This window comes from Corvus kubaryi, unplaced genomic scaffold (genome assembly GCF_017639235.1).
Source record: "Corvus kubaryi isolate FWS band 111438036 unplaced genomic scaffold, C.kubaryi_AGA036_p1.0 37396, whole genome shotgun sequence".
Classification (NCBI taxonomy): domain Eukaryota; kingdom Metazoa; phylum Chordata; class Aves; order Passeriformes; family Corvidae; genus Corvus; species Corvus kubaryi.
In genome coordinates, this window is record NW_024581135.1 from 25,762,508 (window position 1) to 25,780,091 (window position 17,584).

Consider the following 17,584-nt stretch of genomic DNA (forward strand, 5'->3'; position numbering starts at 1 on the left):
TGGTTCCTCCATAGGAGCAGCAGCTGTAACTCAACAATATCCAACGAGGGGGAAATGCAGAGGGAATCTGAAATCTCAATAATTGCTTGTGTATATCCTGCCCAACATGTTTTCCTGGAACATCTCCAGATGTGCTGCTGAGATCCATGAGGGAAGGTGCTTTTCTTGAGAGACGGGGTGAGATGTGCAGGACCCAAGCATAGGCAGGCTGACCTTGCAGAGGGGGTGGCTGCTGTGGCTTGTGCTCGCAGCCTGACCCAAACTGTGAGGCTTCATCCCCCACTGCCCCTAATGTCCTCTCAGATGGCTTCCTAGCAGGAGGGGACAGGTGTGCCAAGAGGAAACCGCGTTGCCCAGATGGTTGGTTTGCAGAGCCCAGCTGGTGATTTATCCAGGACTCACTGCCATGCACACACGAGGGGCTCTGCCACCGTCTGGCTGGGGTGGTTCCATGTTCACATTACTGGCTCCCTTACATCCAGATGATCCCATAAATCTTCCATGAGATTTATGCCATACCATCAGTTGCAAAACAGAGGTAAAATGCCTGAGTGGGTTTGTCCTGCCTTTTTTGAGCCAGTGCTTTGAACTACCAGTGCCAGTTCTGTGGGGGATGTAGCTGTCGTGTTAGCTGGAATAGAGACTGCAAAGTAAAGTTCTGGGAAAGAGATTAAAATGCATTTCTGATCCTGGAAGAATTGATCAGCTCATCGTTGCAAAAGCTCCCTTCAAGTGTTGTAACAGGGGAAATCAGCCTTTCAGATGCTTTCTGTGCCAAAGGCTTCCATTTACTGTATCAAACAGAGTGACTACTGGAACCACCGGGCTTCCACATGCTGTTCCAACAATTAGCTCCACAGTGCCCTTATTCAGTCAGTCTCAGCAGATTTGTAGGGCTTTTCCAAAGGTCCAACTAGCCATTAGAGTGATCCAGCCATTTCACCTTCAAATGACATAGAAATTCATGCCTGCCTGCGCTTGGCTTTCCACTCCAGAAACTGGTACTGGTACTGGGAGCAAGAGCACATGGTGCCCAAACCCATTGCTACTTACAGGGGAGCAACTGGATTCACCTCCCAAACACTGAGCCTCCTTGCAGCCCTTAGGACTGACAGCAGGTCCTGGAGAACGCTGTCAGCTCCAGCAAGAATTGGGCAGGGAGTACAGGAGATGGAGGGTTCCCAAGGCTCTGAAAGATCCTGTGTTGCTGAGGGGAGCATTAGTTTTGGCTGCAGTTTAGGAGTTTCTTTGATTTCACAATCTGATAGGAATGGGAAGAAACAGAAGGTCAGTGTCAACCCTGGCAGGAGGGATGTGACTCAGAAGCACACAGGCTGTTCTGCTGAAGTGGCAAGGCAGCCATGGTGGATACCACTGGCTCCCAGGGTATGGATAACGGGAGGTGTCCAGCTGCAATTAGAATAGTCCCCTCTGATCAGCTGTGGGCTTTGGCTGGGTCCAAGGATGGCTCAAAACTCTGCGCTCAATCAGGCTGCTTAGATACTGGCACCAAGGCTGGTCCTGAACTTTGAGGATCTGGATTTGATCATTCTTGAGTCTGGCTAGTGCTTTTATTAAAGATTTGCCTGTGAGACTATTTCAGCTGTGAGATAAGTGTATGACTCCAGTCTGATTTGCTCCCTTGTTTGCTGTTGCTGTTCTTTTCTTGTTGCTGCTTTTTTATTTGAAGAGGCTTGTAGTGAATTACAAAAAGAGGATTTTAATTCAGGAGACCTTGATGACTTATTATGCCTTATCACTCCTTAGGCATGGAGTACAGTTTGTTCTTTTTTTAATCCCTCCACTTGTTTATCTCCCACATCTCCTCCTCCACTACTACCACTCCGAGGTAAATCACAAGAACACTCCTCCATTAGAAAACGGCATGGTACTTTTTCAAGTGATTCACTCAAGCAGGAGTGGGCAAACACACTTTCATCTTCTTTTTCTGCTACTGTTTGTTAGCATAAAGTGCCAAGTGGCCCAGGGACATTTCAGAGGTGTTGGAAAATATTGCTAAAAATGTTGCTCTTTCTTTATGTGGCCAGTCGGGAACAGATTTGTCCTTCACACAGCAAAATCAGTGAAAGTTCATAGGAATGAATATGCTTTTGAAGTACTTTGATCATACATGCTAGGAGTAGGATGATGGCAAATATTCCTGTTATCTTGTCCTAAATTTATTTTAGAAAGCTGTGTAGCTCACAGTGGTTGGTTTCTGCTCTCTGGCACTGACAATCTTGCAGCAGGGCCAGTGCCATTGATAGATCTCCCTAGGGCTGTGATGTCACCTGACTGCTGAGCAGCAGTGAGGTCAGCTGCTGTTTTCCAGTGGGACCTGTTGTTCATGGATTCCAAGTTCAGGTCTCTCTGGTTTAAGTTTTGGAGGTGTTTTGAGCGCACTTTGCAGACATTCTGAGTACAGACGCTGTTCTTGCCATTGCTATGGGCACTGAGGCCTCAGCAGGAGCAGGGCAGGCAGGGACAAGCTGCTGCTCAGAGCTTGGCCCACCAGGTGCCACAGGCTAAGATGTGAGGGAAAGAAGTGACAAACCCTTCAGTTCTGGGGCAGAGATAACCCTCCCGTGCCTGGGCTGGCACGTGCTGGCATGAAGCACCAGTGGCACTTGCCCACTGTCCAGCAAGAGCAAGTATGTGCATCCTTCTGTTGAGCAAAATGCAAAATCCAGCAATATCTGTAGTAGGCCTGTCTGGGTCACCTTGCACTGCAGCTCTGCAGCTGGAGCAACCCAAGGGACTCTGTCCTGACATTGGTCACCATGGGGGGCAGGTAAGGATCACTTCAGCTACACGCCTGTCTTTCAGTCTGTGCTAAGGGACTTCAGAAATCTAAGCTACAAATGAGAAACTCCTTGAGGAAGCTTTTCATCAGAGAGGGCTGGAAACCACTGATTCCATATAAAGTCAGGTGTGCCTGGGGATTTGTATCCATGGGCTTTTGCTACTATTGGTATTCAGATCAAATATCTCCTGTTCCAGCCTCAGCCTTGAACTTCTCCTGGGATATCAAGTGTATCAAATCTCTCCTCCCTGAGGACTGACAAAAAGTGTGGCACAATTTAAATGTAATATTAGAGCAAGTGAATACTCTGTTGTATGTATTTCAGCTACGTTCGTTTGCAACCATCCAGTTGTCACCTATGCATGATATGTCCTTCCTCTGTGCTGTGCTTTAGAGACTGTTTTGCTGCATTACAGAAAAACTGAGAGCCAGAGTTTCATTTTGTTATGTGTAGCCTCAAAACGAGTTTTCAGCACTGGCATTTAGAAAAATCCACCTCAGGCTTGTTCACTGAGGAAGCTCCCAGTAGAATAAACACACATACCCCCCGCCAATGCAATTATCGTGGTATCACTTCCTCTGACAATAACTTGCTCCAGCTTTTTAACTTTTTCTAATTATGTCAGTCTTTTTCTTTACCACTTTCTGCTGTTGGTCTCCTACCAAGGGAGAGGGTGGTAGCTGGTGAGGGAAGTGTGCGACTTGATGCCCTGCCTGGCTGCACAGGGGGCAGCAGTGGCACAGCTGGATGAGCACACAAAGGGTGCCAGTGTGAGACCCCACTTTTGCAGGCATGGACCTGCACTGCCATGCAGCACTGCCAAAGCCACTTGCCAGGAGGTGAGACACTTGTTGCCAGCAACTGCAGAAAAATAATAGAATGGTGTTTTCCTCTCTGAACAGATGTCAAGAATTACCTGCAACTGCAAAGCAGAGGAAGGCGGGAAGGCCAGCGAGCCCGGCTCATCAGCCCCACCATCTACCTGCCCCAGAGTGCTGTCTGCATGGTTTTCCAATACCAGGCATGGGGCAGCAATGGGGTGATGCTGCGGGTCTGGCGGGAAGCCAGCCAGGAGCACAAGGCACTGTGGGTCATCACGGAGGACCAAGGGGAGGAGTGGAGGGAAGGCCGCATCATTTTGCCAAGCTACGACACAGAGTACCGGGTAAGATGCTTGCAGAAGGTGTGCTGGACCAGGCAGACTTCTCCAGCATCTTGATTTCAGTGTTTCAGAGCCCGGGCCCATTCATCATTAGGGAATGTGGCTGTTTTCATTGTGTTTCTCAAGTTACCATAGTAACTAAGCTACACTGTTTGTTATTCTGAGAGTGCCTGTCTTTTGCACAGACTTGGGCCTTTGTTCAGCCTGTTGCCTTTCATATTCCTCAGATCTCCCATTTTGCAAATATTCTCCCGTTCTCCCTTTTTCTTTTTTTCTCTTTTTTTTTTTTCATTTTGTTTTGTGCATTTTTTCCCCTACAACTGAAGGTCGTCAGATAGTCTGACCAGATGTGCAGCTCCAGGGAGCAAACCCAGCAGCCAGGAGAAGTGGGAAGCTGGGAAAGGAGCACAGCCAGCTCTTAAGGGTAGGCAGCAAACAGCCATCCTCCAGCCTCAGCTGCAAGTGTTAACATAGGAGAAGGAAGAGGGAATGCGGGCTCGTTCGTGAATCCTCTTCTCTCATACCTTAGCCTAGGTCAGAGGGCTGGGTGTAATGCTGTGGGATCAAGGCCCTGTCCCACCATCAGGAGATCAGTGGAAGAGAAGGGATGAGCTGAAGGGAGGAAGAGAACTGTGCTGCCTTGCCACAGCCACCTGAGCCCCTCTGGCACAGCTGTACCAGGACCCCGTGGAGAGGCTGCTGCTTCCAGGAGTGTGTTTGGCATGGTGAGCCCTTCTGGGCAGCGTGCCGTTTGCCAGGGAGACAGGGCTACTGTTGTCACTTGTTAATGAGCGTCAGCACAGCATCCAGCACCCTCCAGGGCAGAAGGAAATATGAACTTGCAGGCTTGAGGCAGCACTTTCATGGTGCTGGTGGGGACCCTTGCTCCAGCCAGCTCCCAGCCCTGACCATGACCCTGCTGTCAGGCCACTGACCCCTCCGAACTGCTGCCTCCCACACAGGTTGAGGGCCTGAGCTTGGGACCCACAGCCCAGATATTCCATTGCCTGTGCAGTCAGATGCCCAGCCCTTCAGAGAGGTTTCTCTGCAGGCAGGCATGGATCCCAGGCACCCTAGAAGAAAGGAGGCACCTAATATGGGGAGAGGGGAGTTGTGAAGTACATAGCCCTAGGAAATTATTTGGACCCTTAGAATCCTAGTATAACCAGGGTTGGGAAAGATCACCAGGATCATCAAGTCCCATCATTAACCCAGCATCAGCATGTGCAGCACTAAACCTTATTCACAAGCACCACGTCCACATGCCTTTTGAACACTTCCAGGGATGGTGATTCCACCATTTCCTTGGCAGCTTATTCCAATGCCTTGAGAGTAGGCAGGGGGATATAAAGCAAAAGCCTTGCACTGGAGCTGCCTGACTAGTTTGCTCGTACTGGTTTGGCTTTTTAATAAAATACCAGAAAACAATATGCCTATAGATAAGAATGATGGGCACTGGCTGACTACTTTGTGCGCTAAACGTGGATATACCAGCATTAGCTGAATAATGGCGTCATTATGTAAATATTGCAAGTGTCTCCACTCACCAGTTCTTAGGGCTAACAACTCTACTTAGTTTTGTAAAAATATTTTGCTTGTGATTAAGTAGGAATAAGCTGACCCTTCTCCTGACATTTCAATACTTCTTATGTAATGTTGATGGGAACAGCACTTTACAGTTAATGTAGCTGTGCATTTTGTGTCCTTCCCTTCCTTTTTCTCATCATAGCTCAATTAATACCATGGGCCAAAGCTGCTGCTGCAGTAACTCAGTTATGCCACTTGCACCATTTGTGCAGGGACTAGGGGGCGTTCACTCAGTCTTTATTCCTTATGAGAGGCATTTAATTGAACAAATTGCAAGCCAAGTGCTGCCAAGGCAGGCAAAAATCTCTCTGTTTAACCTGTCCCTGCACAGCAGCTTTCCCTGGGAAAGGGGTGGCAGAGGCAGGGCGAGGAAGCAGGACTAGTCTCAGGTGAGCCACAGGTCTGCAGGGAAAGCCAGGAGCAATTTCCCACCCTCTCCCTCGGGAGCAGCAGCCACTCTCTGCTTCCCAGCTTAGCACTGACATTTCTGTCCCATTTCCCACAGATCGTGTTTGAGGGATTTATCCGCAATGGCCACTCAGGAGAGCTGGCCCTGGATGACATCCGGCTAGGCACCGACATCCCGCTGGAGAACTGCATGGGTACGTGCTGCATCCCGCCGTGGGGCAGGGAGGGAGGGGCAGCTCAGGCTGGAGAGCCTTGGCTTGCAAGCTGTCAGTGGGGCACCTCTCCCCCGGCTGAGTTACCAGGAGTTTCTGGATCTCAGCTGGGACTTTCCTTGCCCATGAAAGAAATGAGGGCGACTCAGCTTCTGGGGCCCGGGGGCTCTGCCTGCGCTGGCATGAAGGGAAGGAAGCACATGTCTCTGCCACACAAAGCTGAAAGAGCAGCTGAGCGTTACTGAGGACTATTCTATGTGATAAGGACATACACCAAATTTAAAAGGAAAGTGCTGGACAAAAGAAGCCAGCTGTCAGTCAGTATTACACACTTAGAGGGGCCGACGAGTTCAAAAGGAGTCCTCTCTAAAAAAAAAAGAAAAAACAGCAAAGAGGTTTTACAGCAATGTTAACAGAGTAACAAAAGAAATTTTTGCCCTAGAATTCACCATTTCCCAAACCAGGCCAAAATCCAGGTACAGACAGAAAGGATTTGGGGGAAAAAAAAGGAGCAAAAAAAGTGTGTTTCAGCAGTTTGCTGGTGGAGCCATTGCCCTGCACTTTCCCTCTAGCTGGCGTATCCACGCAGTCACACTGATGGCTCTGATTGCCATCTAGCTCAGGTGTGGATTTAGAGGTATCCCAGTTGAGCACAGGACCAGCAGTATTCAATTAGTGGGATCTGTGCTGAGAGCTGCCCAGAGCAGTGAGGTCCTGCTCTTCTGCATGACCTGGGAGAGGCATGTTTCACTAGGAAGTGTCTGACCCTCCTAAAGCCAATGGAAAAAGCAGAGAAGAGCCTCTCCCTTTTGGGTTTTGAAAGGCCCCATTCGGTGAATCTGCTCTTCTCTCGCCCATGAAGGGAGGATCCCAGTGCTTCCTAGCCCAAGCAGGACAAACACTCTTCCAAGGGGTGTTTCTCAGGGGAGGAAGCACCGGGTAAACTGTGCTTGGGAAGAGTTGGTTACATTGCTTTCCCCTGCTATGCGGGCACGTGAGGGTGAAGATGGTGCAGGAACAAGCACTGATAATAAAACAGAGAACTAGGACTGCCCCAGAGATGCTCTTAAGCCCCATCAGTCTCCGTTTCTTTGATGCTTTGAACTCTGCCGGTCTCCTGTCTGCCAAAGGAGCTAATACTTCAGATGTCAAATTCACGGTATTTAAGGCTTAACAGTGGTGTTTTAATCTCTTGCCTTCTATGGCATTAAAGAGAACCAAGAATGATGATTAACACTAATAGTATTTTCTATCTAACTCCTTTGCAGCTCAGCAATTCACCTAGCTCCAGTGTTACTGTATCTTGGGCCTCATGAACGTAAAGCTTAATATTTTGAAAACAAAAGCATTAATAAATTACAAAGTTTCAAGCATTTCCAGCCCATAAAATAACACCAAACTTCTACACAAAATTATTTTACCCAGTCTAGGAAGTTGAATGTGTATCTTAAAACCCACAAGGAATGTTTGTTTCAGATCATTTCCAGCAAAGGCCTCCCACTGCAAACTTTAACATAACTTGGGGGTCATTTCCAATTTCACCAAAGTAATAATGAAATGGTAGAGATACCATGCTGCTCTCTCTCTTTCAGAGCCATGAGAATAGCTGACTACAGCACAGGCTACTGTTTTTTCAAACATAATCCTTGGAAGTAATCTGATTCCTTTTTAGCATGAAAGAATGCTAATAAGTCACAATAATTTTTTCCTTTGACAAATGTGTCATTCGCATTTTGAACCCGAGCGATGATTTCATAGCACTCAGTAGAGCCAGAGTCTGCTTCTGTGACTCACAGGCATAATGCAGAAGTAATCTAAAAATAATCAGAAGTCTATTACTTTTGCAAGAAAGTAATCAGTAGTAAGTACCGATTATTGCTTTTCAGATCCAGTAATTTGTAATAGATTACTTCTTCAAAGTGTCTTGAAAGAAGGAAAAATATCACTTGCCTTTGTTTCTTGTCACTGTGAGATGGAGAGGAGCAGGGCATCACTGCCCAGAATTAACACAGTTCCCATGTGAGTAACAGTGCCAGAGTTGAGCTAGAAACCAAAACCACTTTTGGAAATTTAGGGGGTTTCATGGTTTCATCACGGGGCCAGGTATGGCTTTGTCATTGGATGACTCAGGCCAGCCAGGCTGAATCCAGATGACCCTCAACCTCAGACATATTTTTCTCTGAAGTGTGTTTGAGTCAAAGCTTTTTGTGGGTGCTTGGTCCCCAGCTGGGGCCGGGTTTCTCCCAGTCCTGGCTGAGGCTGGCTGGCTCCCTGTGCTGTTCCCAGCGAGTGCCTCCTGTGGGACACAGCCACACACCTGCTTCGCTTGGCCACGGCACATCAACAGGGACATGAACTGGGGGCTTGCTGTGTAATACTCCCCTCTCTAATACGAGCTTTTGTTTTTCCTCTGCAGAACCCATCACAGCTTTCCCAGGTGAGAACTCCTACTTTCCAGGTAAAACTGCACTTCTCTCGGTGGTTTTGTTCTGCTGGCATGGGCTTTTACATCGAAGGAAAGCAATATGTGTGCCTGTACAAACAGCAAATGTTCTGAGCACTGAAATGGCAAGTGTGTACTAAACCTCCCCCACCACAGCAGCAGGAGATGGCATCCTCTGACTTCTGCTAGGTGACAGGGAACAGGCGAGCAGGCAAGTCCCCTGTCTTGGGGGGACAGCTGAATAGCGTTAGGAAACCTGTCATCATGAGAAGCACTTGGCTCCTGAAGACCAGCTCAGCCCAAAATGGGAAGGCTGAGGAATAAAGAGTAGTTTTCAACTGACTTAAATGGAAAAAAACAGTAGCCAATTAAAAGTGAAATCTGGTGGCAGTAATTCACATTATCGTGAGGGAAGGTGGTTCTCTAGTTCATGTATGCTCTGGCAGTGGTGGTGTTCAGCTGCTGGCAAAGGAGCATGGGGCCAGCCTGCTTGGAAGGGGAAGGGAGCTGGGAGGTAGAAGTGAGAGAGCAAACTGCCATGAGGAGCTCTGAAAGTGACAGTCAATAAAAGGAAAACAAGGTGAAAATGGTGCATTTAACAGCTTAATACTAGCCTGGAGAATAGAAACCAACATTTCTCTGATCAAACCTGCAGGGTGGAAGGAAAGGTGAGGAACTCCAAAAAACTGTCTCTCTCTTCAGTGGGGATGCTGTTTGTCTTGCTCTGGGGTGGGAAAAACTATCTACTTTTGCAGACATCAGTTTAGTCTGAGGGGTTTACCTGTTTTTTGATTTTGGATTTTTTTTTCCTGCCTGCCTCTTCAGGAATGTGTCTGGGGGTTGTGTTGTGATGAAGAGCAAACTTGGAGCTCCCCTTAATTTTGAAAGTTGTTTTGTCAATTCAATCAACATGCCCTTTGCTTTCACTGGGACATGATGTCTGTACTCTTTCCATCCCCTCCTGTGCTGGTGAACTGTAAGATATGGCTGGACTCTACCCTAGAAGCAGCTGCATTTCCATGTGGGCAAAGCTGTCTCTCCTGGGTGCGTGCACTGGGAGCTGTGGCAGTAAAGGCAAAGTAGATGCCAAGACTGAAGTCACAAGCACAGCTCTGTCCCTAGGGATTCAGGCTGTGGAGTGTTACCAACGTGAGGGACAAGTGCAGGGTCTAACACCGTGTTTTACAGTCATACCCATACTGTAACAACTAGGAATCTAGTTTTCTTGTTTATAAACTGCTTATTTATCTGATGTTCAGGCTTGTGGTGTTACTGAAAAGCTGCTGCATTATTCTCATCTGACAGTTAAAGCCTCACAACCCTTCATGACTTCTACCGTTGCTCTACATTCTCCTAGGCCTGGTCTGGTATCTATTTTGCAAGCACTGTCCTTGCCTTTTGGAACTTGTAACAGTTTGAACCTCTCTCTGGGTCCTCACATTCCATTCTAAGGTCTGTCCTAAAGTCCTGCTAATTTGTATTGTTTGTCTTCCCCTTCACCCCCTGCCCCACTGCCCGAGTGCCTCCACTTCCCCATCGTATTCCCCAGGGCACACTGGCTGGGGAGCAACAGTGAAGTCCCTGAGCACCACAGGCAGATGCCATTACCAGCACACCTCCCCTTCACACTGGAACTTGCCAGCTTGTTCCAGCGGCTCCTGCCCATTCCTGGCTCCCTCAAGGACATCCTAGCATTGGTCATAACAGGGGAGCAATTGCAATTGCAGCAAAAGGTTGAAAAGGTTTCCCTGGATGACAGGCAGGAATAGATGGCACACAAGGATGGAGTGACCTGGGAAACAGCAAAGTGCAGAGGGAAAAGATGAAGAAGTGAAGATGGACACTGGAGGCAATTATGATGATAATAATTAAAATGAGGAAGAGACAGAGATGCCCGACAGAAAGACAGAGTAAAGTGAGGGGAAGAAGTCCCTGGCTGGAGGAAAAAATGGAACTGGAGAAAAAAACTATGCAGGAATTACTGAGATGTTCTACAGCCCCCACTCCTGCAATTACATGATGAGCTGAAAAAGTCAGATGCCATTAAAAATAATAGCAAATCCTTTTTCTCCTGACTTGGGAGCAAAGCTGAAAATATGCACCTTACAGGCTCCAGGATCACAAGGCAAATAATAAGAGAATTGTGTAGGTGGAATATGTTTCACCCAGTGGGTCGGGATCTTACAGGACCAGTAAAGTGTGCTTAAACTGTACTGCATTTGAGCATTCCACCCTTAAAGAAAGCGTATAACAAGTGTCTGGAAGCAATGAATTAGATAAATACCAGGCTAAAAATCAGAGAGATATTCCAAAGAACGTGGAGAAAAATCATGGGGAGAATTTGCCTTTGGGACTGGTGGATTCTCTCCCTGTGGGTATCCTGAAATCAAGATAGAGATACCTCCCTGAAGAAATAACAGGTAGCAGTTATGGGGTTGAGACTGACACTGGTTTTGTGGCATTCAGATTAGATGAGTGTAATACTTGCTTTCATCTGTGTCATCTATGAAAAGTCCAGCTGTGTTGCTTGTCCACAGCAGTTAATGTCAGTGATTTCAGAAAGGAATATGAGCTGTGACATGGCAGTGGCAGAGCAAGGCAGGCAGGCCTCTAGGCAGCTTCTGGAAAGGGTTTTCTCCTTTTCTTTTCCCAGATCACTATTGCTTTTCCTTCTTTGGGTTTTGATTCTCACTGCAAAACTCCAAAACTAGTCCCTATAGAGTGTTCCCTATTGAAAAGAAAATGGGGCAGTACCTGGCCAGGTTGGAGGTGTGAGCATCAGCAGCACAACCACATAAAATATCCACCCTGTAGGGATTAAATCAGGTTTCCACTGACTGGTGTTCCAAGCTGTGACATAAACACAGCAGCCACAAACTTGACAGCAACAGCAGGAGGCAGTTCTTTATTAAGACGAGAGCACTAGTGAATAAATGAGGAAGGGCAAGTGTGTGTGTGGCGGAAGGCAAAGGGGAGTGGAAAAATTATTAAGTTAAGAAGATGGATTTTTTTTTTCCATCTCCCTGAGCAGTGAACTTTTCCACCAATATAACAGAAAACTTCCAGAGAGAAGCAGAGCCAGTAAAAACAGAGCAGATAACATCAGCTCTGTGTGCTGAGTGGATGGGCAGCTATATTTAGTGGCTGGCAGTGTAAGGAAGAACAATCATTAATGTTGGGAATTGGCTTCGTTAGGGCTTAGAGACAACTGACTGTGATTCCTTAATGACTTCAGTTGCTAAATCAACTCTCCAGACTTCTGCTATCTCCTCAGCAGGGCCATGCGGTGCGGAAACAGGGGCTGAGGAAGGGCTCTGCACCACCCCTCATGCTTGCAGCCCTGGCTAGGACATCTGGAGTGGGTCAGGGCCAAGCAGGGGCTGTCCTGAAGATGCAGCCAGCTTGAGTTCCCCCAGGGATCCTTCCCACAAGCAGGATCATCTGCAGTACATCATACTGCTTCCCTCCATCCCCAGGCAGGCAGAGGGCAAAGATGCATGGGGAAGGAGCAAGGGTTGCAGACTGGGCACTATGGCATGTGCTCCTCTCTGGCCAGACCCACCCTTTCTACCCTCAGCCTTCCACTGGGCAATGTACAGCCATCAGGAGGAAACCTTCCTCCTGCTTTCTTGAGAATCAGGAGCTGTTGTCACCCTGACACCTGCCCCTCTCCCCATCCCAGTTTCCACCATGGGACCTGGTGCACATCAGTGGTGTGAGAGGCTGTTTGTCTGTAAATTTCTTGCTGGAACAAGGTGTTATGTAAGCAGAGACTGTCACCAAGTGTAAACACAAGTGGCCTCTACACAGCGAGCAGCCCCACAATCTCCCTGGGGGTCAGCCCTGCACCCCTGTGCTGTCAGGCACAGGAGAGGTGTTGCTGATCCATTGGGGATGGTGGTGGGTCACGTTCGGGTCTGGGCCAGCTCAGCCAGCTGGATCTGTGGAGGGAGACAGTGGGGGGTTATCAGTGAGGCTCAAGGCAGCACTGAACATGCTCAGCCTCACAGGGAGCTGGCGGCAGCCCCCATGGGATGTGCCACACTGCCACCCCCCATGCAGACGGGTGAGGGGCAGCAGCTGCTCGGGGAGGGACAGAAATGTGCTGCTTTCATTCCCCCGCACCAGCATGGCCAGTAGAGGTAGGGAAGGAGGTCAGAGGGCTGCCTGCTCCTTACCTTTGCCATCCTCAACACACAGCCCAGCCTGTATCCCCCTTCTGCAGGCACCCTTGGGGGCCAGGAGGGACAGGGCCACCCCCACTCCTGACGGCGAGGGGCAGCTGGGGTGAGACAGGTTGAGAGTGGCATATCTGGCAGTTAGGCTTCTCCTGAGACATCCGAATTTCTTGCCTACAATGACAAATACGTGGGTGGTTCCCAGCCTCCTGCTCTGTAAAAGCAGGATTTGTCTTGCTTGTGTGGGTTTTTTTCTAGCTTTTGAGGGGTTTTTTTGTTGTAGCTATGCATCTGGGTGTAGTGTTCATTCTTGGTTTTAGTCCCTGTGCCCAGGTTTTGGGGAATGAGGAGGGGCAAAAGCCTTGTGAGTGGCAGAGGAACCATCATTTTGCCTCATCTCCTGTGCCACTAGCAGCAAAGCCCTCGCTATCCCAAATTTCCAGCCAGTGACTCTGCTGTTAGTGTTTGGAGGGGAGAGGCTGTACTGCAACATGCCCTTGCTGCTGGCAAAGCTGAGCGCATCCTGCGCTGTTTTGTGTTTTCCCCTTGGCATCCTCCAAGTCTGCTCGGGAAACCAAGCTGGAGTTTGGTTAGCACAGAGCTCAACGATGTGCTGACACCAAACCCAGGAGCCCCCAAAGTTCTGCTTGCCAGCACCGAGTCAGGGGGCTGCCCCCCACTAGTCAGCCAGGGGCAGGAGCAGAGGGTGAGCACAGTAGGGGCGTCAATGTATCCAGCAGCAGAGCAAACCCTCCAGAGAGCTTCCCTGGGGACTCCAGCCCCCTTGAAGTAACCAGTAAATAAATGTGGTGCAAAAATACATCCCTCCCTAGTTATTTACAGCTCCCCCCCACGAGTGTTGCTGGGGAGGTGAGAGCAGCGTGTGCAGGAGCAGCAGCGCAGAGCGGCCCCGCCGTGGGCGTGCGCAGACCCCAGTGCTGCCGGAGGCGCGAGTGTGCCCAGGCTCTGTGGGCCCCGCCTGACCCACAGATGTGTGCAGGGCTGTCCCGGCATGACCTGGCCCAGCAGCCGTGCCCGGCAGCACGCCACAGCTGCAAGAGTAGGAAGGGATGACCATCGCTGGGCTGAGTCTGGGCAATGCCTGCCTCTGAGTTCAAGAGAGGCAGGTGCTTTTCCAGCCCTCCCAAAGTGTATTGCTTTTTCAGCATGAATTCATAGTCCTGGCTTGCTTAAGCTGCAGAGAGCATGAGCTTCTTATCTGAATACTGGGTTGAATTTTGCAGCCCATGCCCTGTAAATAATTATAACCATCCCTTCTCGCTTTAAAAAATAGTAATGAAATCCTTGTAGGTCTGTGAATGTGTAGGTCTGTGAATGGGGCACCTACTGAGACTAGACCTGTGTGCAGAGCACTTTCAGACAGAGAACTTCTTCTCTGCCTTTTCAGTAAAAATGACAAATGCTTCTGCCTGTAATGTCTTTCCCAGTCTCCTGTGGTAACTTCCTCAGCCATCTGAGATTATGCTTTTCTTCCAATTAGGAACATGATGTGTTTTGTCACTGCTTGACAACATCTGCCATGTGGAGACAAAAGCAGGTGGCTGATCTGGAGATGGCCAAAATAAAGAAGGGGAAAAAACATTCACTGATGCCAGAAATAATAGTAATAATAGTGCATATGGAATTTGTACTGTGATCCAGGCAGCCTGATTAATTAAAAGGGAAGAGAAAGGCCCTTGAATGTGCGGGCTCAGCAAATGCCAGGCTGTGCCCTCCCCTAGGAGCACACCCTGTATCTGGAGGCGGCTGTGGGACCTTGTTTTGCTCCGTGCTGTACTCTTGAAAGCATGTGTGTTTCTTTTTGTGCGTCTGCATGCCTCCCACCTAGCAACCCTGTTCTGTGTCTCCTCCCCAGGGGCAACCCTCCTGCCAGGGACCGAGCCCACAGTGGACACGGTGTCAGTGCAGCCCATCCCAGCCTACTGGTATTACGTTATTGCCGCCGGAGGTGCTGTTGTGGTGCTGGTCTCCGTCGCGCTGGCCCTTGTGCTCCACTACCACCGGTTCCGCTATGCGGCCAAGAAGAGTGATCACTCCATCACCTACAAAACCTCCCACTATGCCAACGGGGCCCCTGTGGCCGTGGAGCCCACCCTAACCATAAAACTAGAGCAAGACCCCAGCTTGCGCTGCTGAGAGCCGAACAGGAACGAGAAAGCAAACAAAACACAAAACAGACAGACAGACAGAAACTAAGACTTCAAATACGTTGCCTCAGTTTTGCACTTTTTTCCTTACCTAGCATACGTGTGAACTCTTAGATATCTCCATCCCTTCTCCATCCCCCAGCCCTCCCCGAATCTTTTACAAACTCTAAACTAATGCTGCATCTTGGATCGCCAGAAGAGACACACCGCCCCTTCACTTCAGAAGTGAACGCTCCCTTTCTATTACTTTTCAAGGATATTTGGGGTGTTGGGTGGGGGTTTATTTTGTTTTGTTGTGTTTGGGGAGTATTTTTTTTTTGTTGGTCGGCTTCTTTGGGTTTTTTTCTCGTCCCAGTAGGCAACCTGCAAGGGAACCTGATGGTGAGCCTGGAAGCTTGTGTGTGAGACCCGTGCGCATGTGTGCTAAATCTGCGCGTGCGAGTGCGCATGGGAGTGTGTGTGTCTGACTGACTGAATGTATATTTAGAAACAGCCCCTTTTTAATTTGCTTGTTATTGCTTCTACTTGCACAGGGAATGCTTTTATTTTTGTTTTTGTTGTTAATTTTCCCCCCTTCCCACCTCCTCTCCGGAAGGTCTGGGATGTGTTTATGGTGAATACCCTGATTTGTTTACTTGGGGAAGAGAGCAATGCTTTTTTGTTGCCTTATCTAGCTTTGGCTGGGTTTCTTGTTTGATAGTGTTAATGTCTTGGGTGCAAATTGAGAAGAGGCCAGGCTGGACAGTAGGAATGTCCACCTCAGATGGCTAGAAGAATCCAGAGAGGTCCATAGACATTCAAAAAGTAAGATCTCTCCATTTTATTCTTTCTGCAGCCAACATTAGATAACACAGCCATTGTTTGGAAGAGGGAGGGGAAGCCTTCCTCTTCCCCCACCTGCAAGTGAATCTATTTAAAGTTGCCTTATATCAGAGAAGCTCATAATGAATGTTTTGTTTGTATCTGTTAAAGCCAGCCTTAGGGTAACACGTAGACTTCAGCAGGTCTTAGTGGATGCTAAATACTGTAGTTTCTTGAGAATTGAAGGTTTATTTATTTAATAAGTATCCTCGCTCTGGGTGCTGATGGTTTTGCTTTTACACGGGGAACAGGGAGAGGGCTCCTCCTTGTCTTTCTGCTAGAAATGTTCAAGGGACAAGTATAGTTCCCCTTTCTGGGTTTGGTTTTCTTTCTTCTGCCCAATCCATAGCTGCTGAATCATAAAAATTGCCCATTGACTTTCTAGAATGTCAGTTTTGCGTTTGCTAATGTTCTGCTTCTTAGAGTGCCAGTAACATCTAGCAAGCCAAGCCCAGCCAGGGCGCCTGGGGGGCCCAGCTATTGCTGCTGCTTTAACTGGGGAGGCGAGGAGGAGCCTCCACATGCCTCCGACTGTTGAATGGCCCAGCGTATTGTAGTGAAAATGCCTTATTTAAATTACTGAATGATGACATGCAAAAGTGGTTTGAATTGTTAACCCTAATCTGTTTGCAGGCAAAAAAAGTACCTCCAGTGAGCAAGGTTCTCCATCTTGTTTGTGTCCATCTGTGATGAGTGATCAGATTCCCTCCCCCCTTCTAAACTTGCTAGTGCCCACCCCTCCTTTATCCATTAATATTGCATAAAATGAATCAAGATGAGCAGCTCTGTTAACTTCTCTGCAGTCTTGAGCTGCCTTTTGGTCTGGGAAAAAAGTAGAAATACAAACTGTGCTGAAGTGGTATTGGCCCCTCTTGCAGCACAGCCCTATCTCCAGGGGATGTCTGTCAATGGGGGTGTCACTCTATCCCCCTCCTTGCCTTAATTCATGCAGCCAGTTTCAGCTCCCCATGCTGTTTGCACAGCAGATTTCAGTGGGATCCTCTCAGCTGCAGCAGCGTCTCAAACAAGCAGGGAGTGCAGAAAAGCCCAGGGTGATGTGCCATGGTGAGCACATTAGACGTGGTGGGTGCTTGGGGCACCACTGCACCCGAGCCTGGCTCCTGCAAGGTTTTTGAGAGCAGCAGGGGCATGCCTGTCCCATAGGGCCAGAATGGACACGGGGCGCTCCTGCCACCCAGAAGGCAGTGGCATTGAAAGGTCCCTGGAGGGGGCTTCCAGGGCCAGGGTGCTTTCACCATGAGCCTCCTCGTCATACAGCACTGGTGTTGCAGCGCATCTGGTTTGAGATGTGGAATCCCATCCCCCTAAGTCAGCTGCAAATTAAAACAGATGTGAAAAACTGGCATGCGCTCACTGCATTTTCAGGTCAGCCCAAGCCGTGTCAGCAGATGATACTGTCACGTTTCCAAAGTCAGTTCAGTCTCCCTAGTTCAGACGATCTCACTTTGACCAGGTTCACCCCCATAGACTTAGCAAGTGTGCATTGGTGTGTCAGAGAGGAGAATGTGGCACCGTGTCTTTCAAACCAAAATCACCAAAGACAAAACAGAAGGTCACTTCGAGATTTTTACTCCCAGTTCTCCCCTGCTCCTTGAGCCCTGACATCCCCAGTGTTGCCCAGTTGCCTGTGTGTGAAAAATATCTTGTGGAAATTTGAAATTCTTTGAAGATGTATTGTGTGGAATGTAATAAAATGATGATATTTTTATACAAATATCTGGGGTTTTTCTTTCTTCTTCT

General features: G+C 48.6%; 1 protein-coding gene across 6 annotated transcripts in view; it reads left to right on the top strand.

The window, feature by feature from the left end:
- The window catches only part of NRP2 (neuropilin 2), an 89,748-nt gene that overhangs the window by 60,135 nt on the left and 12,029 nt on the right, over window positions 1-17,584 (top strand). For 2 of the 6 annotated variants that reach the window (XM_042040929.1, XM_042040927.1), the window contains exons 13-15: window positions 3,707-3,969; window positions 6,059-6,155; window positions 8,590-8,631. In XM_042040929.1, the coding sequence (XP_041896863.1) occupies window positions 3,707-3,969; window positions 6,059-6,155; window positions 8,590-8,631 (402 nt within the window). Of the gene's footprint in view, window positions 1-3,706; window positions 3,970-6,058; window positions 6,156-8,589; window positions 8,632-14,670; window positions 17,559-17,584 lie in introns of those variants that run through there. The other 4 variants (XM_042040931.1, XM_042040928.1, XM_042040932.1 and 1 more) reach the window with 3 other exon arrangements.